The sequence below is a fragment of the Neodiprion lecontei genome, chromosome 2, assembly GCF_021901455.1.
Source record: "Neodiprion lecontei isolate iyNeoLeco1 chromosome 2, iyNeoLeco1.1, whole genome shotgun sequence".
NCBI classification, from domain to species: Eukaryota; Metazoa; Arthropoda; class Insecta; order Hymenoptera; family Diprionidae; genus Neodiprion; species Neodiprion lecontei.
Window position 1 is genome coordinate 11,107,220 of NC_060261.1, and position 25,661 is coordinate 11,132,880.

The following is a 25,661-nucleotide window of genomic DNA, read 5'->3' on the forward strand; positions in this document are numbered from 1 at the left end:
ACTATACGATTTTTGATCTGGTGTATAGCTAATGTATATATTTATATATACATATATTTACATTTCATGATTTATCACACGAACATTGTCAGTAGGGTTTATAAAACGATAGCGCCAAGACGTAGCCTCATTCTATACTAGTCAATCACAGTCAAACAACCAAAAGCAAAATAGGCATTGCACGATTTTCTTAATTTATAAAGTACACCTAGGTATGTATCGAACAGTTTTTTCTTGAAAAGGGGTGAAAAAAATATTAATAAATTTTACTAAAAAAAGACGCTAAGAAATTTACGTTGTCATTGGTTTAATTATAAACATACGAAAAGAGGAAGACATAAATAAGTGAGCAAAAACATACCAAGAAATCTATTTACGTAGAAGAAAATATTTGTATCTTTTTTTCATACGAAAATCAAAGCATGCATTAGATGATATTCGACATTTATTGTGTACATAAACACGCATATATTATACGTATAATATAAAATAACGGTAAATGACTCACAGGATTGAGAAAGTGAATTATATTAATTTTGTGCAGCATAATAAACGAAGTATGTATGATTTCAAGAATAAAACGAATTCTTATAGAAGATTAAATTATACCTGGTTCCTCTAAGCATGAGGTGTGTAAAAAAAAAAAAAAAAAGAAAACAATTAAGTAGTACACGATAATTAAGTCGGATCGATTCATTTTCGGAGTTAATTTCTGCATGTTAGCTCGCAAGCCACAAACAAACGAAATAATATGCAAATAGTATTTATCCTATAGGTATATGCGTAACAGGATATTAATTGCAATTATAAGCGAAATAAAAATTGTCAGCAATAATTAGTCATTGTTTACAATAGCGAGACGCTAAAATGTTAAATATTCATTATATATGAAGCATATGTTTCGTTTGTATATAAATTGGAAATATTATACCGGGTTATTTCGTGGAAATATTGTACAAGCAATTTAAAGTAGAGTAAATTTTTCGAAATTCACCAGCTTTTGGCAACCGAAAGTACAGATCGGTAAAATGTGGCAACCTAAATCGCATGATTTTGATAAAATGTACCACAGCTTGCGTAAATGCAGGTTAAACGTACCCTGGATTGCATAAGGGTAGGCGGATTTGGTGTAAAATGGATCCCGAATTGCATAAATGCAGGCGGATTGTGACAAAATGTCCTCTGGATTGCATAAACATAGGCGGATTTTGATAGACTGTGTCCAGGGTTGCATAAATGTAGGCGGATTTTGATAAAATGTGTTCTGGGTTGCATAAATGCAGGCGGATTTTCATAAAATGCGCTCTGGGTTGCATAAGTGCAGGCGGATTTTGATAAAATATGCCCTGAATTGTATAAATATATGGGGATCACACCCTATGTTAAATTTCCCATGCAACTTTTCCACGAAGTGACCCGGTATTTTCACGTCATTCCTCGGCATATAACAGATACTTTTGATATTTTTCGTACAGTATACGAACTTTGTTACGAAAATTACGTTTGTTTTTATTTTCTGCAAATCTTGTATAGAAATTATTACAGTATTTCGATCGGATCATAATATATGACGGATTTCAGAGATTAGAGATGAAAGAAATTGGAAAAGGTATTGATTTTTGTTTGAAAAAACATTAACAAAATTCTTAACCGTTATGATAATTGTGACAACAATTTGCGAAGGATGGGAAGATTGATTTTAGTGTATAATACTTATCGATATCTGTAACGTGAACTCACCACAAATCTGTTGACCTTGACCTTCGCGGTACGCGGTACTTCTGGAGTTTGCGAACCAAGGGATTCAAACCGGGCTCGGAGACTGCTGGCGGATTCTATGCTTGACTGATCGCCGGCTCCCTGAGCAATTTCCATCTCAGCTACGTGATGACTGGTCACCTTTTCGTCGGTCGTTTCCCACTGTTCAAATTTCGCGCGCAGCGTTTTTGCACGGGCTGCGTTCTGAGCTTGTTTCAAGAACTCGTCCTCTACCTGAAGAAAGTGAAGAAATTTTAAATTAGAATAATGGCTGCGATTTAATAGCACAAAATTATTCGATTTGAGGAAGGTCGCAAAGAGAAAACACAGAAAAATATACCGTTGAAAGTTAAATTTACGATAAACATTCCCTCTAATTTCTAATCTCGAAGATTAAACATTTTAGTATATTTCTCATGAATCTGAGATTTAGAATTAACAAAATGTTGTATTTATCTTGGTCGATGCTGCATTAAAGACTTAAAAATTCAAAATATGATAATCCATGTATCAGCAACGAATTGAGTGAAAAAAAAAAAAAATTTCGAACACTTCTAACGGCATAAAAACCATTTGACCGTTCAAAGTATTGTACTATTTTGAGAATAACGTTCGATACTTTGTCGAGGTAGTGAAATCGCGGTAATATTATTCTCTCATGCATTTCCAACATGATTTACGCGAAAGCTGATTTACAATGTTAAGCCTATGTAAATAGATTCGTTGGCAGTGAAAACATTTGCTTATTTCAATTAATATTGTACTCGTGATAGACTTTTTGCCGTTCGCGTATGCAATCTGATTTCTTTCCAACGTGCAAGTGTAACGATAAGTCATTTCACGTTTTGCATCTTTCAAGTTTCCAAAAACTCGTGTCATCGTGTTCGAAATTTTATTCAACATTTGACTCGAATTCAACGACCCTCTCATACATCCCGGTGTATATTTATTTTTGCATCCATGATTTTTTCTAGCCTTTTTCAAAATTCCGTAACAATACTCCACAAAGAAACCCGTATAATTAATATGTCCAAATTAGTGAAATGAAAATGTAACTCCTTCTGCAAAGTATAGAAAAATCAGAATTTCCTTCTCGGTGTAGTCTTCAAATCATCGTTTTACAGAAGAAAATTTGTGTGCATTTCCTCAAAAATTAAACAGTTATCCTAAAGAAGGTTGGAAAATGCAGCAAAATGAAGTGAAAAAATCATGAAAAAAATTACAAATCTTTGACCGAATGAAAAAACACGTAACAAGGAATGAAAAGTTCTGGTAAAAGGTGCGAAAGTTGAAAAATTGGCAAAAAAAAAATCATGTACGTTGAAAACATGCAGGAAAATTAGCACGAACCTTTAACGAAATCGAACCAGAGAACGATAAATAATTTTGATAAAATAAGTAATAAGTGATTGGAAAATTTCGAGAAAAAAAATTACGAGTCAACGGCGAAATTCAACCAGACAAGGTTTAAAAAATGGGCAAAAAAAAGTGTTAAAAGTTGAAAAAATTAGGGAAAACGAGCGCAAATTTTTGGCTGAACCTAACCTGAAGGGTCGAAGAACTAGTCGAAAAAAAAAAAAAAAAAAATTAATAAACGTTGAAAAAATGATGAAAAAACGTCGAAACGAACCTTGTCCGAAGCCCGAACGTAGTTGGGGTCCCGATCCTCGCCGCTTTCGACGCCCTCGGATTCTTCGCCCTCCTCGTCTTCCTCATCCTCGGATTCGGACGCCGTTGGTTTTGCGAATTTGTCCTCAGGCGGTGGTGTGAAACGCTTCAGGGGCTTTGGACCGTCGGGCAAATCCTCCTTCGAAGCCTTCTCCTCCATCTGTCTGAATATCGACAGCATCTTCCTCGCCGTGTCGGTGTGGACAACCTCGTTCACTCTGTCGTCAGCTCGAATGACTTCCGGGTCGCGGTAGATTTCACGTTCTGGAGACTCCATCTAAGCATCCCAATATACCACGATTAATTATCCTACCATTTATATTATTTATATTTTATAACCCAAATTATCATAACACGTTATCACACGTTAATTATAGTTGATTATAGGTGAGGGCAATTAACCTCGAACGCAAAAGCAGGATTTTTCGAAGAAGCCAAACTTTTTTTTCTTTTCCTCCAACGGAATCGTGGATTCAAAATCCAGGTACTGGTTGTTTTTTTTTTTTTTTTTTTTTTTTTTATTCTACTTCGTATTCATATCTGAGATTAAAATACGAATTGTGAAAGGTAGATATGTGAAGATTTCATGACTTCAAATTTTCGATCATCGAAATTATCCGATTTCTGTTTTCACATTACATTACCTTATTTGTCTTTCTTTTGTTCTGATAATTCAACTTCGATTTAGAATGTTCTAAGTACGTTCATTAAAAGATCAACGAGATATTATACCGAAGATTCGATGATAATTAGGTTTCACATATGATTTTTTTTTTTTTTTTTTTTTTTTTTAGCAGAATAAAACAAAATTTTATTACAAGGTTATAAAAATGGTTGAAGGTGTTAAGAAAAAGATGAGACAATTAGTGGATATCTCTTTTGATTTAGCGTAAAATCAGTTACATGTAAGTGTACTGTAGGAAATAAGGTTATTCTAAGAATGGGGAAAAATTTACAAGACATAATGACGAGGGTCTTTGATCGTTGAAGCGTTTCAATTGTAGGTTATATTTTTATGTAGGTAATGGAGGAATGTTTGAACTGACTGGGTCAACTTCGTGGAATAAAAGGCGGTGATCTCGTTTCTGCCGCGATAGAACACTGCAATAAGGTTGGATAACCGTGATTGCTATACAGGTTTTTGTCAACTCGGAAGAAGAGTTGTCGCACTATTTTATACTTAACAGTCTTTCCAGCACGACGTGTCGTCGTGCTGGTTATGTACAGTTAAGGATCTATCAGGTGTACAGTCCGGTAAAAATAGCGTTCAAACGACAAGTGCAACCGACGTTGATCGAGTTGAATTGGGACAAAGCGACGACGACTGTATAAATAAATAAATTGAAAAAAAAACATAGTTCTCGCAAGAAAAAAGCTCACAATCAGTTATCAACAACTCAATTGTTTTCCTGAAAATTGTGACGATTTCTTTTTCTTATTTATCAATTTCTAAGTTCATTACGCTTCACATAATGTTCTACATGGTGTTTCCGAGTAAACGCTGAAGCATTATGTTGGGTTGCCTGCCACTGAGGGGAACAGATGTCGGTAAAACGGACCTACCAAGTTGTTGTCACTTTAGTCAAGTCAAGTCATATACTCACTTCAACGTGATTCCGTGGTTATAAACAACGAATCAAGTGCTAGACGAAATCGAAACAAGTTGGTAATACGGGCAGTTCAAATTCACTCATAAGGACTTTGACGTGCTGCCTGCCGATAACTCAGTGAGCCTGTATTACCGATATTTGTTCCCCCCGGTGGTAGGCAATTCGACATACTGCAGCGTTTACTCGGAAACATCCGCGATACTACCAAAATTTATTTCAGGAAATATTAGAAAAAATATCAAAAACATGGAAAGGAACTTTTCCCCTTCATGGATAACAAAAGGTAATTGAGTGAAGTTTTCAGTAACAAAAGAAGGGCGCCTTGTAAAGCGTTAAGACGACACAAGACACCGCGGGAAAAAGTTGGTTCACCCAGTTGACATGGAAAGTTTGAGGAACAAATACAACGTGATGTTTATTTACTACCAAGTATAAACGACATGGCAATGCAATGTGAGAAGGGTTGTGTTAAATTAAGTTACGAAGGTGCGCACTCGAGGAATCTCCGCATTTCATGGAACAGTAAACATTAGAAAGCACACGGACAATGAGACGAGACGTCATGCTTGGGAGTAAATTAATACGAACTATTCTACTCTAATGTAAAGCCATTTGCGGCACAGAAGAGAGAAGTACTATATCATGCTTTTTATACTCGTGTGGTTTATATCTCCAATGTTGAGATTTTACGCTGCTATAAAATTTAGCGATAATTATTTATTATTTTCAGAAAATTTCAGAAATTCTTACTAATTTATTCGGACGACAGTAAACTTTTGACGGTTTTTGTTTTTATTTTTTTAACTATTTCTCACAAATTTTAATAATTTATAGGAATTATTTCGAAATATCTGTGTGCAAAAAATTAATTTTGGAAGATTTATGGTTAAACCTTAACCCTCCGTGTGAACATTTGTTTTTTACATCTTTTGTCTGTATACTTTTTCAAAGTTTTCTAGGCTTCCAAGGAATCGGAAAAAATCAAGTTTTTTTCTCAAAGTGTTGACTACATTATCCAAAAACTGGTAGACTCAAAAGTTTTGAAGTATTTTCTTCATTCACCGGGAGTTAATATTTGTTGATAATTTTTGAAAAATTTTCATAACTACAGTTAGATTGATAATATTCTTTTACAGATATGATCAGATTTTGTCACCTGAAATCATATTTCTTACCATTTGTGACACAGAATGAAGTTGTGAAAAAATCGAATCGTTTCTAGAAATTTATCAGACTTTTACCACGAAATTGACTTAGCCAAAAATACACAAACACGTTAAAACTCTCAAGTTTTGTCATATTTTTGATAAAAAATGCGATTCCGAAAGAATGCGATTACTTTCCAGAAACTTTATATAGAATTTCTTGAAACCTTGAAACTTGAGACATCATTATAATAATTCAATCTTTTTCAAAAATAATACAGAATTCAAATATTTATTGCAATCGTGATAAAACGGGTTCCGTGGCGAAGTAATTTTTGTTTTAAGTTCAGGTAATTCAGTGCTTCAAGAATTTTCGATAAGCAAAAATGTATATCGTGAAAATTTTTGAAAATGATTATTACTTTTCGAACAAGTCAATAAAACAGTTGTATTTAAATGTAGAAAATAATTAAGCCTTGCGGAGAATCATACGTCTTTATTCTTGATCAAATCAACAGCGGTCGCGTTAATGAGGTTAAATTAAAATAAAACTGAAAGACTAATTCAGGTTTCGGATGCGTTGTACATTTTTCCCACTATCAATCGTTGCGACGGTACTGAGACTCAACACTTCGCATAAATATACTTTTTTCTCGTAAAATTTACACTCATTAATGGCGTTGCCTAATGGTACGAGAAATGGCAACTCTCACGACGAGAAAAGAAATATACCGTAATTCAGGGTCGTAAACTGTTTCAAGCAGCTGCTTGTACATTACGCACAATAACGTCGAGTGTAAATTTTCAGATAAATAACAATAAACTGTATATCTTGAAATATTTTCTGCAACATATTATCTTCTCGAAGAAAAATTATAAAATATTCTTCTAACCATTGAAATATCACGTCATTTGCACAGTAAATCAATTCATCAAGTGCAGGTAAAAATTATTGAAACAATTAATATTTGGTGTATCGAAAATAACGGGATTTTACTGACAGCATGGAATAGATTTGAGAGAGGAAAAAATACGACGGGGATCGAGATTCTCATTTACAACGATAATATATCTTGTTAATACCGATCGCAGGACGATTGGTTATCTTATTTTACGATTTGAAGTATGACTAACTGTAAACATATTTCTATCAAACGTAAAACAAGTAGCACGTGCGAATCGTGGAGTCAATTTCAGTGTTCGTATTTTTATTTTTTTTTATTCGTTTCTTCTTTCATTACTCCTCGAACAATTACCGTTTTCACGTTACCTCGTGAATTTACAGTTCTATTCCAATTGCTGCAGAAATATATTAAAGGTACGTACGCCTGTTGGAATAATGAACCATCATTAATCAGTATATTTTGAATTCGTTTATACGAATACGTTACTCAATTTTTCTTCACCAATTTTAAGAGAAGACTAAGTTTTCAACTAAGATTCAAAATCTTCCGAACATTTTCTGATGCGTACTAAAAAATTGTAGAAACTTGATTTCCGCTGAACATTGAATTAAGATTCTTGCAAAAATCTTTCAGAAATATCAGGAAAATCGTAAAACAATATTCGTGAATATTATAGTTTGGAGAATATTTTCTAAAAAAAGATTAAAAAAATATAACAGTTTTTACAGAAACGTTGTCAAAGTTTATGGGAGTTTTCACATCGTATGTTTTCATTAGGCTAAAACTTCGATTAAGTAACCGAGGGACGAATTAATGTTTTATAATGATAGGCAATTAACAGGCTCAGCAATCCGCCAAGCTTGACGCTATAAAATTGGCACAAGTCCTGCAGATTAATTCTCGGATTACAACGCGATTACGGTAAATAGCAGGGCGACACTGGCACTGCTTGATGAATATTGTAAGATTGTTTATACGCGCTGTTTGTTTTTTTTTTTTTTTTTTTTTTGCAAATTTGAATCACAATCGTATATATCACGAAAACTTTATCATAAACAAAAGAAACGTAAGCGAATTGCGTACACAACTAAAAAACGTGCAATCAGATTAAGATTGAAATTCCGCAAATTAAGGTTTAAAAAAAAAAAAACTTGCGAATAACTCGCAAAAATGATAAAAATTATTCGAAATTCGGAGAAGGAGTGGAAAACGAAATAGAAAATAAAATTTGGTGTTTCGTAACAAGTGAGGTCGCAATCGTGTCGGTGAAATAATTTTAAGTCTCGTAAATTCCTTGTACCGATAAGGAATAATGTTATATCATGAATAATACTTTTTAATGGTTGCGACAGTCTGAGTCTAATAATAACTTGAAAATTCCGTTCGGCTTTCACTGTCGAGCGATATTTATCAGTTTCGTCATTGCTGAGTGAGGAATAGACGGCATTTCAAGGATCGATTGTCGTTTAAATATTACCTGACAACCTCGTCGACGCCGCGACGGGTCGATTTTCACTAAAAATCTGTATAGAAATCGAGTCGCACAAAAGCAGCTGAACTAATTGTTGAGGTAGTTAAGTTTCCCCGGTGAAAAAATATTTTTCACCATATTTTTCAGTAAACGTATGAAAAATTCGTCAGTTCTAATTTTATTACGATTACTTCCACGGTGTTCGAACATTTTTAGAGATTGATTTAGATTTACAAAAAGTCCTTTTGACGCTTGAAATCCCGTGATAAAAAAATTGAAAAAATCAATCGAGCAGGTTGATACACGACAAAAGTATTTCAGAGGCCTTGAAGGGAAGTTCCGAGAGGCGTTTTCAAATACCAAAATAGTATGATTGAAATAATTATTGCTTTGAGATTGAAAAAAAAATTTCAATTAAGAAACAATTCCTGTTTCATGATATTATATTGTAACAATGATCCAGTTTTTGACAGATTCAATTAAATCGCGTGGTACGGATCGAAAAAAATGTTTGCAAAATATTTTGTTCGAGTGGCAAAATCGTTTCTCACAAGAGGAGTATATCACAATAGGTTTCTAGGACACAGTGATTGGCGGATTGTCTATATAGGGCATTCCATGCCAACTCTGATTTTTTTCCGCCAAAAAAGACGAAATTTTTTTTTACCAATATTCTTTTTTTTTTTTTTAAGTCATCTCAAAAATGCCGTTTTTCAGAAAAATTCACAGACATGCCTCGATATGAAACGATTATTTTGAGGCCAGAACGGAAATGTGATTCCGGTTTTTTTTTTTTTTAATTATTTTTCCAGAGGGATTCAAACAGTTTATTCAAACAATTTCAACACTTTCAACGCAAGTTGTACCACTTTTTTTTTTTTTTTTTCGTTTCGATGTTTCTACTCGGAAATTCCGAGAAGAATATACGGTGTTAACGGTGAAATTTATTCACGGCAAGACCATTTTTGTTGACAATAATAAGCATTTTGCGAACAATGAGTGCAAACGCATGGGACGAAGGGAACGAAACGCTTCCTGCGAGTTTCTCGTATTAAGACCGACGTTCGTGAATAATATTCTCTTTTCGAACGCGGTCTGTAGCTGTCCACCTGTACAGGTAGCCGAAGCAGCGGCTTGCAACCGGACGTGTTTGCACATTGCGAGTGTTGGATGGAATATTTCCTCGACTAGTCCTCTCGCACACAAAAGCGATTCGGCGTCAAACGGACGCCGGTTGACGGGCTTAAAAAGACGGAAACGATTCCAGCGATGAATTATTTTATCACGATGAAAAGCGGCGGAAGCTCAGGAAACGAGAAAATTTTAATCCAAGATGGAACTGAAGCGAATCAATTTTAATACCTTGAGCAAATCAGAATATTTCAACAAATTTATCCAGAATAAGTAAATTTCTAACGGTTTATCAATTTTTCTCATAAAATTACTTACAAATTGTAACGGTTTCAACGAATTTCGTTGAAATATCTATATTTCAGCGTGAAAAACGAATGCCGGCAGATTTGTTTAAAGAAAGTTTGATTATTTGTTGAAATATTTTGAAAAGTTTTCCCGCCTCAACGAAACGGATTCGCCGATCTATCGAAATTGAAGAAACGACACGATTTTGTTACGTTATTTGTAAAAATTTTAATACATTATTCAACTTAATTAATTTAGGTGTAACATTTTAAACCGTTATTTAACAATTCTTTGGTTTTGTTAATTCTTTCAGCGGCGTCGTTCGAGATTGACAGAATGACAAGGAAATAAATACGCGAAAAGTTGGTTAGATGAGTCGTAATTAAATTTTTTACCGTTCAATAACTGAATCAACAAAGTTTTCGGTTTATATTTCTTTCTTTCGTTAAAATGACAAACTTTACGCTCTTTTCTCTTGACGATTAACGATTGTTTCAGCTCTTTCGTGTACTTTGTTTTTTGCTTTCTTTTTTACACAAGTCACAAACTAATTGCAATGTTAATATTTTATAGTGTTTTTAACGTATAGTTTTCACGATCTACGATCACGCGACGATTGTAATTACAAACTATGATTGCGGTGGACGTTAACGTTGAGTAGTTGTAAAAATTTCGATTTCGATTTCGTCCTAAATTCTTCATTGCTGTAGTATAAAATCATAATCACCTATCTAGGTACCTGGAAATTTCTGCAATTCTCGACCTCCGTGATTCACCGTGATATTAATTTTTCGATCGGTAAGCTTCAAAGTGCACAGAATGGTTCGGATTTTTGGAATACATTTCCGGTAATGTATGGAGAATTTCTTATAAAAGACGTATTTAGAATATTTTCCTCTTAAAAATATCATTTAGAAAGTTCGTTTGAAGGTCGAATAAGTCTGCCAGATCTTCCGCATAAGAATTAAGAATTATACATTAGGCGCAGGTGTTTCAAATTGTTAAACTTTCACATAAACTTCCTAAATATATAATCACATTTTCATTTCATTTAATACAATAATATAATACCAACACGATATTATCAACGAGCAAAATTGAGCTGTCACTATTTTTTCCTTATCTGTGTGTAAAAATATCACGCTTACATTTTTGCCGAAGATATTCGTCACTATGGCCAGAATTGCGGCTTTGCTTTAAACACACCTTATCTACTTATTATTAGACATTGCGGTAATCGCCGACAAGAAAGTTAAAGTCTTTCACAGAACTTATCCGTCGTTTAATACGTTGAATCGAAAGATATTCGGATATTCGTGAATTTAGATTTGTGCAGTTCGTAATCGATCGAAAACAGTTACCCTCAACCGTAACTGAAATTCTTTCTGTAATTTCTTTACGTCCGAACTCTTCGAATGACGGATACGACGGATCCATTTCAGTTTACGATCTACGTTGAAACGTTGCAGCTTTCTTTCAACAGTTGCGTAGGTGTACGGAAATTTTTGTCAAAGCCACTCGGAATTATTTGAAACTTACTTAGTACGTGGCAACAGATGAAAAAAAAATGCATTTCACAAACGATGACAGATTTTTAAATGCCGTAATTTCGAAAACGATTGAATTATTATTTAAACTTGGAGCAAAGAAAAAAAAAAAAAAATGCATATTATGTAATCTGGAATTAAGGGGCTTAAACTGATTTTGGTTCAAGAAGTAACGTTTAGTTTTAGAGTTAAAATTCTAAAGCAATCGGTACATTACTGTCACAAATATATTTTCAACAAGAAGATCGTCGGTATTCATTTTCAATGATTTTGAATCGTCTCTATTCTTTTACTCTAGAATCCCATCGACCGCCACTGATTTGAAAATTCTGCAATAAAATCTAGACATATATGTATGTGTCCAAATAATGTGTATATTTGATAGTAGAATAGAAAAGGTTGGTTCCGGTAAAAAAAAATATGTTTTACGTTTACCAACTTTGTAAGGTCGATAAAAATACGACTAAGATATTCATTGGAAATTTAATGAAAAATGACAACTTGTTGTCTCGGTATTGCATTCCTGCAACCAATATTTTTCGAGATAAGATGATTACCGAGAATTTTTTCAACAATGGATACCAAGAACGTGAAACAGTTCGCATAGAAAGTTTTTTCTACAACCAGTGTAGCCTGGAAACTGACAAACCTTAAAAATAATGTTATAGAATATAGGCAAAAAAAAAAAAACATATCTCATCACCCAGAGAATGAATAATTTTTGACAAATTTCAACGTGTACAAGAAAATTTCCCACACTGAGAGAAATTTTTAGTTCCGGTTACCGTTCAGCCCTTAACTATTTTCATTTTTTACCACAATCGAAAAATACAGTTCTAGGTAGAAAACGAAAATTATTTTTCTAGCTGTTACCGGAAAGTCTATTATCCGTTACTAATTCTTTCTCATTACGATCGCTGTTGCTAGATTTTCTTGCAACTGTTGGGAAAATTTAATGCTCGTGCAACGATAAATTGACGTTAAAGCCTTGTTTAACTAAAAAAACTACAGTAAACCTCAGAAGCTGATTTTCCGTTGCAATAACGTAAAATGTTTACGCGTACCTCGTTTTTTCCTAATTCCAACAATGTTCGAACAGTTTTTTTTTAACGATACATGTTTCAGCGAATCTTTCTAGTTGATATAAGAATTTTCTCAGTGAGAATCTAAAAAATACCCTGGATATATATATATATATATAAAATTTTCTGACAAAAATTCATGTCTCGTAGTTGAAAAGTGTGAAAACAAAAAAAAAGAACGACGAGGAAAACCGAATCCCAGATAGATTTTGAGCTCTGAAACGATACCTTGGCGTATCTCGTCGGAATTGTTGGTGGCTTGGCGTCGTCGTCGAGTCGGTTAGTCGAAGAATAAAAACGTCGCACTCGGTACCGCGTTAAATGAAAGAGTGACTGGGGAGTGTAGGTCGCAGGAAGCCTCGAAGCTAATCTCCTGCCTCCTCCTCGAAGCAATGAGTGGCTCCTCGAGCGGAGGATGTAAGAATCATAACGGTACGCGCCGGTCTGACACTCCGGGGTTCAAGGACAGTCAACCGACGCGTCTTTGGCTCCCCTCGAGTCCTTCGCCGCGGAGTCAATCGTCCCCAGTTTTCCCTTAGGGGCAGGTTAGGGACGGCAGGCCTCTTTTAAGGGCCAGGGTCTGATGATCCTCGCTTTCGAAGGCGAGTCGGCTCTACAGTCCGCTCAAAAAAGTCCAGAAATTTAAAAATTCCACCCCCGCCACCGCGTACCTCTTTCCTCGTCTGGTTTCAACGTATTTTTTTTTTGACTTTTTTTATTACAAAAAAAATTTTATCCGCAAAAACGGAACGAGCTTCTGTTGGAAATGTTCGAACGACTATGCTGAGAAATATTCAAACCTCGTTTCCAAAGCTGCGCATGTTTCGTGATTTTTTTCAAACTCTCGATTGAATATCTTTGTACTAGGTTAGAGTAAGGTTTTACAACGGTATCACGGTTTGGATATTTGATGGACATTTTAACCAGTCGATCAACTTCATTTTCAGCCTACTCTTGTTCGGTTTACATTTAGAAAATTCTACGTTTGGAATATCTTTTGAGCGGACTGTACACCTGATACATCTTTAATATATCGTAACAGCTGACAAACAGAAGTGTTTTTCAAAGTAATTTCCTTTGCAAAATAATACCATTTAACGCTTCTCAAATATTACCGATCAGGTAATAATATTTACGAGCAAATAATAGGTGCCTGTAAGATAAGCGGTACGTTATTTATAGTCTTGAAGATTTGATTGAACCGGAAACCGTTATCAAAATCGAAAATAAAACCGGTATTTTCGACCATTCAATCCACAGGAACAGGAGTCAAAACAGATTTCAATGAACTCTAATGACTGCAGGAAGACGAAACGAGCGACGATTGTTGGACCGGTTTGAAATACGTTACGAATACAGCTGCGAATACCACTCCTGAATAATATGCGATCACGATCGTATTTTTTACTGCAAGGAAATATTTTACCGATCGAATTCTACCTAGTACTCGCGACTTTATAATGCCATTCGTATATTGGCAGAAAATATACCTACGTCATTCTAATTGTAAGATAGTAGAATATAATTATAAAACTTGGTACCATCGCCATTTTCACTTTGTATTAACACCTTCGTAACGAAGTAAAATCTTCACAACTTGTACAAAGAGTTTTATACCTAAATCTTCGCGTAACTATTCCGTAAGGATCAGCTGATTTCAATTATCGGCGCCATATTGCCAAGAAGAAAAAAATGCATTGGGATTCACTCTGAAATCAGGTTAGTCTGACTAACAAGACAGACTAGCTGCTGTTATTTGTTCTGTTTAATTCTTTTGTTTTGTAGTAGAAGAAAATACTCACTGCATTTTATGAACAACATTTTCTGATGTATAATCAAAACATTTCCTTCTGTTCATCTAATACGAGAAACTTTAGAGATTGTGCCGAAAATTCGATTTTACTAAAAGAAACACGAAAGTTTACTGTAATCTAAAATTGCGTGTATCGCAAAAAAAAAAAAAAATAAAACTATAGCTGGAACTAATGTCTGGAGCAATATGGCGTCGCATTGGGCGATCAGCTGATCGGTTCAGCCTCAGTTTTAGACGAATAACGTAAATATCAAGGGGTTTTCTTTCGTTTAATGGAGCTTGTAGGTTTCTGGGAAACGTAGGTAAAAATCCGACTTTCATAATTTTATACGACACAGTTAGCATGGTAAATTTTCTAACATCAGACGGCAACCTCTGATGTTTTTGATCACAACACGTGTAATCGTCGATCATATCGACTAGTGGAAAGTTGATAAAAAAAATAATGACGAAAGGCTAAGTGAGCAGATTCAAGAGAGTACATGGTGCAATAAAATTGGCGCGCTGTTATAATCGCGCGCAATTATGACCGCGCAGTCTTGCATATTACGGTAATCTCGAGATTGCCAGTAGAAGTTCTCTATGTACTTGGAAATTGCAATCAGGTACCATACCATGGCCGGACAAGACGCTGTCCCAAGAGCCGTAAGCAAAGCCTTAAGCAAAGTTTCAGGTAATTACAGCGTCTGCAGAAAGGAATCGCAGTTCCTTATGGCTCGCCGTTTCGCATTTTTCAAATATCGGTATACGGTCAGTTTTTGCAGGACGATATCATTAATTTTTCAACGAGTGGTAAGAAAAATTCTAACCAAGATACGCGTAATGTCTAGAGTCAAAAACTCCAGAATTGGCGGGTAATTTAAATCCCCGGAAAATTGTGTTTCGTTATCAACTGGATTTAGACACAGTAAAATTCAATTTTGCGGGTATGCAATTAATTGCAGGGATCGGAATAAAACATCAACGGTTATGACAGCAAACACTGATTTAAAACAGAATTAGTAAACAGCTGAGGATCTCACGCACGCCTAAACACAGCGAAATTTCAGCGAGGATAAAAAGAAGTATTGGGCGTATTATTTCACTCAGAAAAATCTCGAATGAAAACAGATTGGATAAACTTTTTTTTTTACAGAACATGCGATAGATAAATCATGAGCGTATCTGAAAAATTTCGGATGCAAAGAAACTCCGGATTTCTTTGATGAAATTTGCAAAAATTCTATGTACTGCAACTGTTCGGACTGACGGTCAGCTTCATCATTAACTTGTCTAAAGTAATAAATTTTAGTGTTTTTTACCAAAATAAATATATAAACATGTTAAAATTGGACAGTTGATCTATCTTTGGTGTTGCAACCATTAGAGAATAATTGAATTTCTTTAATATTGATGATAACTGTGTTACCAGGTTCAGATCTGTGATGATTGACTAAACTTCCAATCGATTAAGCTTCACTTGATTAACTTAACGCGCGTCTTCTAAACTACTACATTATTGTTTTCTCATGTTTCGACATTTTTCTGACAGATTTATAGGCCCAACATACTTGGATTTAAGCTGCGTTAATTAAAGTAGGTTGGCGGGTCAAGAATCAGGACTTTTTCGGTGATTTTATTACGAATGGCGAATTTAGTATGTATCAAACTCATGTATTCGTAAGCTATGGTAATTGCCTTCAGAATATAAAGAAAAGAAATACTAAAGTTATGTACAGCTTAAATGCTGATTTTTCAGTTTAACTTTCGTCAACATGATAAAACCTTTGATATATTTGTTCGATTTTATTTTATGGTTACACTCAATTTATTTAGAAGGCCATTTTCTTCAGTCTCAGTGAACCACTTGTTTTTATCACGTTGGTAACATTGACTTTTGAAGTTTTCAACATTGCACGGATGTTCATTTCGAAAAGTAAGAAGCAATATTGAATTGACAATTTGAGAAAAATTCGTTACATTGACTTTGTGAAAAACACTTTTCTAAATAAAAAAAGCCACGGTGAAGGGGAATCGAGCAAATCTACTAGAGGTTCAACCATCGAAAATCGGTTTGGAATGAAAAATCAAGCTTGTGCTTATAACTAGAGTATGTATATCTTTTTTAATATTCTTAGAATGATTGTCGTGGCGTAGGGATATACTAATCAAACAAATATTCAGCCGTAATAAAATCAACAAAGCGTGTTTGATTTCCAACTCACAAACCTCGTTAGAGCGATGCTGTACTGAAGAATATTACCTGCATTATTCTAGGTTTGTGGACCACTTTTTAACGAAACAATAAAATGTAATTTCCCATTTTGAAAAGGCTCTTGCTGTGTGTATAGAAATGATTGGAATCTGCGTACAGCTGTTTTTCTCGATATTACCGACCGAGCAAGCAAGTATTTAAATATTTTTTATCGATTTACGTAGGAAGAGCCATTACATTAGATGCAAGTTATTAAATGCACGAAGGAAAATCCATTTCATTATTCCGTTTAACTGCAATCCTAAACCCTGCAAGTTACTAGCGTATAGAACCACCGTAAGGGGATGCTGTAGTCAATCCTTACCAACCGTGTAATATACGATTTGTTTTTTCTTATATGAGATTCTACGCATTATTAATGTGAAAATGCCGGAGATAGCACAATTCTATATGCAATATCACACAGAAATATCTAAAAACCTGTGTGCATAACGTACGTACATATGTACATGTAAATATATTCCGGTGTAGAGTGATAATTCAAATGAAGGAATGCATTTTCCGTCATGATTTTCGAGTGAAACAACATTTGTTCTTGCTACTTCTATTCGAAATCCCGTGTAGAATTTGCGCTAGCTGCAACTTGTTCGCGTCAATGATGCGTATAAGGCTCCGGATAATAGAGAAAAATGGTGACGTTTGCTCAATCGGTAAGGACTCACTCTACATCACCTTAAGGACTGCGGACCGACATGACAAAAGGGGCATTAATTGGGACGAGGATTAATGCGATGGAGTTCACACGGCCACACCGATGCGAACCTTGACTTGTCCGTCACGTGGCGGCGTAATTCGGAACTGCCTCCGCTGTTTCTCGGGCGCTTTATAAGCCTCGAAGAACTTGAACTTGTTCGAAATGTCCGATGTCTCGGCTCGCACTTCCTCGGCTGTGTCGGTGCTACGAATGACGTCGTCGGACACTTGACGTCCCACGAAAGCCTGCATTCGTCACCCCGATCGCCACCGCCACAGGATCGCCAACCACCAAAGAATCAGTTCAAGCGCAACGGTTTATCGATTGTTCATCAAGGTCCATGGCGACATGTCGGAATGATATTTTATATTACGGAATTTCTAAAAACTTCTTGCATTTCATCGCAACCATGGCAGTCTCCGGAAATTGCTGACCCGAGTGCGCATGCGCCATGTTTTTCGTCAGGCACAGACAGGCTGGCCAACACTGCCCGGTTAGGTCTCGGCGCGAACTGACAATACGCGCAAGTATTTTGAGGTTACGTTGACTCAATCATTAGAAGTATATATTTTTCCTTGCCGTCAAATTTCTCGAAACTGAGTATACAAGGATTCTCGGGATCGCTGATTTCAAAAATCAGGTCAGATCTGATACATTTTCAAAATTTCAAAATGGCGGATCCAATATAGCGGACTAAAATTATAAAAATTGTTCAGGGTCACTTGAAATTTGTTACTCGGGGGTTTTCGGGGTCGCTGAAAACGGATCCGACATCAGAATTATAAAAATCAATATCCGAAATGCATTTGCTGCATTTTGCGTAAATTGCACAATTCAGACATCGGATTCGTTTTTAGAGACCCCGGAAAACCACCGTGTAAAAAATTTTAAGCGAAAAGGATCAATTTTTATATTTTTGGTCCGCTATTTTGAATCCGTCATCTTGAATTTCGGAAATCAGCGACTACGGAAACCTCTGCATACTCATTTTCATGATAATTGGACGTGCAGAAAAGAAGAAATCGTGAGGATATGGAAGTGGTAAGTATACTTACCACCACGCTGCAAAGGGTTAAATGACGACCCGTCACATTTAGGCTATCTCAAGTTCTCAACGCAACCTAACCTCTTAAAGACTGACAAGCAGATCGTATATTTGGCGTGATCTAGTTGACTCTACCGATAAGGTCGCAATATTTGGCGCATGCGCATTTTGGTATTCAGCTTCCAGGGTATTTCCCGTGTTTTCAACCGGCCTAATACGGTTCAACTTTATGTTCCAAATAACAAATGAAAACAAGAGAGCAAATTACTTTTCTCCAAACTTGTACTTGTACTAATTGTAAAATGTAAAACTGAAGAAAACGATGCAAAACTTCATCATTTATTGAATACAAAAGGAAGAATGCAATGTTGATGATTTTATGCAAGACGACATAGAGATTCGTTCACAATCAGCTTTTCAGAGTGAGGCTGTCGACTATTTTCCAAGTATAACGTAACGTCTTTCCTAGAAGCTTAAGCAGCCGTAGACAATTCTTCTGCACGAACATAGCCACGCGTGTCCAATTAGGGAATTTTAATTATCTCACAATCAGTAGGGGCATAATTCGTTCAACTCTTGAGTCACTGGCAGCCGCTCTGCACTTCTAGAGCAAACGTGTTATACTGGTTGATAGTTTGATAAACCACTCACTGCAAGCAAGAACTAAACAGACGATCAGCCACGGCGTAATTAACTCGGCCCCAAAAACAATCGACGCTACTAAATTGCTTCAGCTCTCTTGTCGTGAGACACAATTTATCGAATTACCCATCCTACGAGAAGACGAAAATAAACAAGTCTCCAATCTGTACATGGGGCATTCCACATTAAAACCAGCTATTTTCAACCCCACCATTTCCGATTTCATTGAAACATGTTTACGCGAGAAGAGCGTCTCTAAAAGACGAAATTTAATTTTTGCTAACTGTTTTTTGTGAAATTACTTTCAAGTAAAAAATATACAAACCTCAGAGTTTCACGTTTTTTTTTTTTTACATTTGCAAATATTTCTCTTCGCGTTCTTATCATTTTAATTTTAGTCCTACGAAGGAATAGTTTTATTTTATATTTTTAGAGCACATAAAGAAATTTCTGATTCACAAAAATCAGTTTTTCAATGTTTTGATAATATCAACAACTATTCTTAAACAGTTTCCGCTGTGCGAACAGCACATGAAGTTATGTAAGAGTTGAATTCAATTTTAGACAATTTTTCCAAAATTTTCTAGAGGTATAAGCTAAACTAAATTTTATTCGATAAAATTTAACGATGTGCTTTAAAAAATAGCCAAGTGAATAATTAAATATATCAGAAAGTTAGTTTCTCGAAATTAAATTCTTTATACGTTAACTATTGATTCTTGTCAAGGCAACATTTTTTGAAGTGTTCTAAAAAATAGATAACAAACTTTCCATCGTGCGATCAACTTTAAAAAGACCGAAATAAAAGATGAAGGTTTTCAGAATATTGAATAAGGCGGAATTTTGAGATGTGCATATTTGTAACTTGAAAGTGATTCGATAAAAACCTGTTTTAAAACGAATTTAGGGTTTTAGGGCCGCTATTACCACATCGAAAAGTTTTAAAAAAATACAAAATGGTGAGGATCAATATTGGTTAATTTGGTATGGGATACTCCATTAACAGACTTACAGTTCATAGATCGTAGAAAATTCTATCGCTGAGGGAAAACTAAAAAATTTGGTTCCCTTGGACTCGAATTGAGCGAAAACAAATCGAGCCTTATTCATCAGCCTTGAGTATTTATAAAATGAATAAAACCGCGCCGTTTCGCTTATCATGATTTTATCGTTAGACATTGAACCGCACTTTATGTTTTGAAATTGATACGGAACGTGTTTGCAGATTTTAATCTGTGACTTTCTAAGGAATATCGCTGGCAATCAGGATGATGACTAATATCTAATAAACGACTAGATAACATTCCAGGAAAAACACCCGCAAATTTGATTCGCGCGTATTCAATGTTCTGAAAACAGTGTGCGTCAAAAATACAAAAACAATTTCTCTCGAATCGATTATTTGGCATTATCAAAGCTACCAAAAATTGTCGAGCTTCATTGTTATAACCGGAAATAGAATTACGTCGGATTTCAAATCCCACCTCAAAAACAACCGATGAAATTGGTCGATTTTTGTAACAGTTTTTAGTGTCTGCCCAAAATCGTTGATCACGAATCTGACCCTGAAATTTTACAGCTAAAATGGTGAATCAAATACGATATGCGACAATATGTAGAAAATCCATTCCATTCAAGATTTCGAAATTTTGAAGTTAGACTAGTGAGAGAAATCAGATATAGAAAAATGATGTGATTTTTCGACTTGTTGTTCACTCATCTTACTTTCGATTCATTGTTCCAAATTTTCTAATTTTGAGTGCAAAAGTGTTTCCGCAAAAAATCAAGTGCAAAAATCGAGCCATTTCGTCGGTTGTCTTGAACATCGACAAAACAAAAAAAAAAAAAAAAGAAATCATTGTGCTCAAACACGTTGAAAGTTTCAAAAAGCAAACAAAACTTGTGTACTCACGTCTCGAATGCGTCGCGTTGTTTCGGTTGATGTTTTTGGTGTCACTGGCCTCGCCGTTTTCGCTGCCGTTGCATCAAGCTCCAAAAAGAGACTGCGAGATTTCTTGCTGATACCTGAAGCACATAAGTATGAACTTTGTGATTGGATGCAGATTGGAGAAATAGTGTGAACAAACTTGTCCATAATTTTACAACTTTATCCAGCTGTTTGTGAAAAATTCCGGATATAAGGCTTCGGTCTATTTTGCCTTGCAGTATAAAGAAATGTTCCGATTGAATTTCCGTTGCGATTATCGACAATTGCTTCATTTTTTATTTGATGTGCAAGCGACGAAATGATCTTGCATAATTTTTTCCTGAATATTTTTTTCAAAAACTTTGAAACAGATTATTTCAGACAATTCTTAGTGATAATGTTTTTGGTCTATTACGAAAAATAGAAATTCTCAAAATGTGCCAGACTTTTTTTTGGGGTTGTTTGATTTGGTGTAAAATTTGAGGTAAAATCAAGTTCAGAATTTTTCAGAAAAATAACGCTTCGCTCTGAATCTATTGACAATTTTTTTTCTGCTTGTATTGGAAGCTCTCCGCGTTTTCTCGAATCACTCGAAATTTCACTAAAATTCGCTGATCACTCTGAAAAATTTTAAATCACAGAATTTTTCACATTTCTTCGGAGAATTTCGTGCGCAGTGAGTTGAAATGAAATGATAAATTCAAGAAAATCTTTATTCATAAAGTACCAAGTGTGCTATTCATAGCTTCAAATACTTGAATACTCATGATAAGGAAAAACCTGTTTGAAATAGAATCGTTCTTTTGTTTCCAGAAATTCATGCGATATTCACCTCGGAGAAGATTCACAATCAGCCAGAAATAGTCAGAAACGTTAAAGCTCGGAAATTTTTTAAATTTTCGATAGAAATTGAAGCTTGAAAAGAATACGAACTCTTTTCATATATGTACCTAATTCTACAATTCCTCCAGAAAATCCCTGACATATATTATCAGAATATGTAATTGCAAACTTCACCGGATAAATAATCAAGAATATTTTTCAAAACAATTGAAAAACACAGTAAATTTTTGTGAGATTATTAGAGAGAAATGTAAAAAAAAAAAATGGAGCAATTTCACCGAATTCTCTCCTTCAATTAAAACGTTTTAACGCACTGACCAGCGGCGATGACGTCTTCCTCGGCACGATCTTGGTGTTTAAACTTCTCCTCGGAGTTCTCGTCGTTGTTGGCAGCAATTGGCTCGCCGCGTTCGAAACGCTCCTTAATTGAACGTGCGTGGGCAGATTGTTGAATTTCCTGAATCTCTTCGGCGGCGTTGATTTTTGTCACGCGTTCACTTTCCGCAACCGCTTGTTGGTAAAGCTCCTTCATCTTGCCTTGTTTTCCCTGCGCGATGTGTCCAGAATTTAGACAAGAGTAAAAAACATCAACGACGCATATCTTTAAACAAGTTTCTCTACGAGGCGAGTCATTAATTTACACATTTGACACGAACCTCAACTTTTAAAGAACTAAGTAAAAGACTTTTTTTTTTCCTCTGATCGCTACCAATTTTATCTACGTTCTTGAGACATTTTTTTCGTGAACGTTCAACTCTGAAAGCTTAAGATACGGGATATTATGTATATCTTGGTGCGCGCCGTTACATGTCAAAATTGCACTCAAATCGCAATTTTGGTAGCCGATCGTGTTCACCTACAACTTATGAAATCGGCCATAAATTTAGTACACAAGTTTCGAGAAGAATATAACTCCTAGAAACGTCGCCTTTACAATTTTTATTGCGTCTCGAAGACGGTGGGATTGTAATTTCGATCGATTCTCCGTCAATTTTAAGTTACTTTAGTCAATTAAAGTAATTAAACGCGGTTTAATATCCTTCCATTAAAAGTTTTACGACCTTCATTATTTCGAGTCAGAAGTGGGTCATTTCAAAAAATGCAATTAGCCGAGGCCACATTCTGGTTTAAAAAGTGTCGACCGATGAATTTTTACACCGACGAGTATGTAATTCGTGAGTAATCGTTATTGGGTTGCCTGACGCGATGAAACGCTGGAATTCCTCTGACAATTGAAACTGGGTCAAATTGCGGTGTATTTTAGCCCACCCATCACCGCTCAAGATATTTTCTTTGCAAATAATCGAACTCCGAAAGGCATTGTCTGAAATTAAATCGGGTGAGTAATCACGATGATCGTCATTTCAGGCCTGATTCGGACGATAAAAGTTTTTTTTTTTTTTTAAGAATATTGTATCTACAATCAGACATTATTTTTGAAATTAGATAACTAACAAAATTCAAGGTCTTTTATGACTTTTTTTTTACAGAATTCTACCCCAACTTGATCTCGAATCATGAATTTTCAAAAAATTCCAACTTCTAAAATAAACGTAATTTTTGAATGCAACGAAATATTGACACGTATCCATACCTGCTAGTTTTTTTTATTTTCTTTATTTAATTTATCTGAAGTGTTATAGATTTGAGAAAAGATACAGAAATCCTATCATTATCATAAAAATTGATGTAACATTATATATTTTTTAACAATATAATTTTGTTTCTCCATGAAATTATCATTTTATTTTTATGCGAGAATTGGAATATTTAAAAAATTATCAGCTGTTTCATGAATAATTAAATTCAATAGTCGTTACGGCCCGATTATTCGTTCCACATTTATCGCAGATTTTAATTTAAATTTTGTCAATTATCTCTTAAAAAAGGTTCATTTCTTGTCATGCTGGAAGAGAGTTTTGGATTTTGTGGTATTTGAAGCGTTACGTAAAATAGTTTGGTCGAAATTAAAAATCTTCGGTACTTGAAATCGTGATGAAAGATCTTCCGGTAATTTTTTTTCGTTATTTTTTTTTTTCCATTTCATTCTAATTCCTTACTTGAAATTAATTTTCATCACACTTCTAAACTAAGTTCGTCCCCATCTTCGTTCTAGGCTTTGACTTTATTTGTTTTTATAACAGACAACCTTAAACGTTCAAATTTTACCGGAATCAGTTATAAAAAATGAATTTGAAGATGACGAGGAAAATGGGAAACATATGTATTTAATTGTGCGAAAAAATAATCGTAACTCACCATAAATAGGCGAGAACGAATCCCGGCAATTTCCTCCTTGCGCGCCTCCCTTTGAGACTCCCTTCGTCCCTGTTGGCTGGTCGATTCCCACCGATTTTTCATGTCATCCATTTTTGAAAAGCTCATCGGACGTTCTCGGGTGGAACGTTTTGCCTTGATTATTTCATTATCGACTTCTGCAGGGTGAAAAGAAACGCAACGATCTTAGAATTGGCTTTTTTATTCAACGCCGAGAGTTTTATCGGATGTTAATTATGCGTGATTGATTTCTGTCAAAATTATACAACTTCACCGGATCTTATAGAGTTTTATTTATATGTGTTTTTATTTGACAACGCAAATTTCAGTAGGAAATTCGACAGATTTTTTCATTACCAAGTTGTTCTACTTCACGGAATTTTCAATTATATATTTATACACATGTATATATTTTTAATTTCGTAATATTTCTTCCATAACATTTCGTACTAAAGTTTACCCAGAACCTGGTGAGAAAGTATTCCTGAATATTTTTTAACAAGCATCTTAAAAAATTCTAAACATCATGTCCTATATTTTTATTATTTTCGATTTTATTTTCATCAATTTTATGTAATTTGAATATTTTTATATATCAGACCATAAATTTCACAGAAGCTTGAGATGATTTTTGAAGCAAAAATTGAAATTTTAACTTTTTTAAAAAAATTTCTCAAATATCAAGTAACAAGACTAACAGATGATAAGAATACTTCGTAGATTTCATATAAAAATTTGAAGAATATATTTTGAAAAAGTTTTGAAACAGCAGAAAGGTTCTGATTTTTCTAAAATTTTCTAATATTTTGAAAACCTTTTATAAAATCTGTATCCGGCATAAATTTCTAAAAATGTTCAAATCACAGAAAAATAATCAGAATTCGCACAGGAATAATGGAAATTTGAAAGAATATTATTTAGCTAAGGTTTTCAGAATCTTTTTGAATTTCGTTAGAAAATTTCGTCAGTAATATTTAAACATAGATTTTTACCATCACCGACTTACCATCAGTCTCTTCCTCTTCCTCTTCGCTTTCGCTGGATTCCTCGTAAGGGATGCCGTTCAAGGATTCATCAGCAACCCCGATGTCCATTCCTTTGGCTTGGAACCTTTGCAGAGTGATCAAAATTGCGTTTGTAAAATGAGTCATCGCGTAAAGTTCAACTGCGAATTCATTCCCACGAATTAATTATCATCCGGCTGAACTCACGAAACTGCGTCAGGCGATCAAAGTTGGCATATTTACTGCCAGCACAGAGCCATGCGAGTGCTGATGCGAGTGTTATATTCAACTACTTCCGAAATGCTGACCAGAGAATATTTCGTAGGCTTAAGAAGTCACGGAATCGCTTGCAGCGCGTGTTATAAATAGTTTCAGGGATTTTTCATTCTCTCGTAAATTTTTAGGAGTTTCTTTGGCCAAATTCCATGGTTTTTTTTTCGTTTTATCACGAGATAAAACGAGATATTTATTGAAATATTATATTTGTAAGCAACGAAGATCTCTTTAACCATTTCATCGAGATAAATTCCATGTCCCGGCCTCATCACAGTTTATTT

At 34.9% G+C, this 25,661-nt stretch overlaps 2 protein-coding genes across 20 annotated transcripts in view; both read right to left on the bottom strand.

Annotated features, from left to right (window-relative positions):
- Positions 1–11,380, bottom strand: part of LOC107222140 (ubiquitin domain-containing protein UBFD1) — a 32,646-nt gene extending 21,266 nt beyond the window's left edge. Inside the window, exons 1-2 of the mRNA XM_046730735.1 lie at positions 11,377–11,380; positions 11,179–11,182 (exon numbers count right to left, since the gene is read on the bottom strand). The gene's annotated coding sequence lies outside the window, so the exon portion shown is untranslated. The remainder of the gene's footprint in view (positions 1–11,178; positions 11,183–11,376) is intronic.
- Positions 1–25,661, bottom strand: part of LOC107225925 (probable GPI-anchored adhesin-like protein PGA55) — a 124,078-nt gene that overhangs the window by 5,225 nt on the left and 93,192 nt on the right. For 17 of the 19 annotated variants that reach the window (XM_046730721.1, XM_015666554.2, XM_015666552.2 and 14 more), the window contains 7 exons: positions 25,107–25,210; positions 24,083–24,258; positions 22,142–22,370; positions 20,966–21,078; positions 17,435–17,611; positions 3,389–3,703; positions 1,741–1,992 (listed from right to left, as the gene is read on the bottom strand). In XM_046730721.1, coding sequence (XP_046586677.1) covers positions 1,741–1,992; positions 3,389–3,703; positions 17,435–17,611; positions 20,966–21,078; positions 22,142–22,370; positions 24,083–24,258; positions 25,107–25,210 — 1,366 coding nt within the window. Of the gene's footprint in view, positions 1–609; positions 619–1,740; positions 1,993–3,388; positions 3,704–17,434; positions 17,612–20,965; positions 21,079–22,141; positions 22,371–24,082; positions 24,259–25,106; positions 25,211–25,661 lie in introns of all 19 variants that reach the window. The other 2 variants (XM_046730725.1, XM_015666556.2) reach the window with 2 other exon arrangements.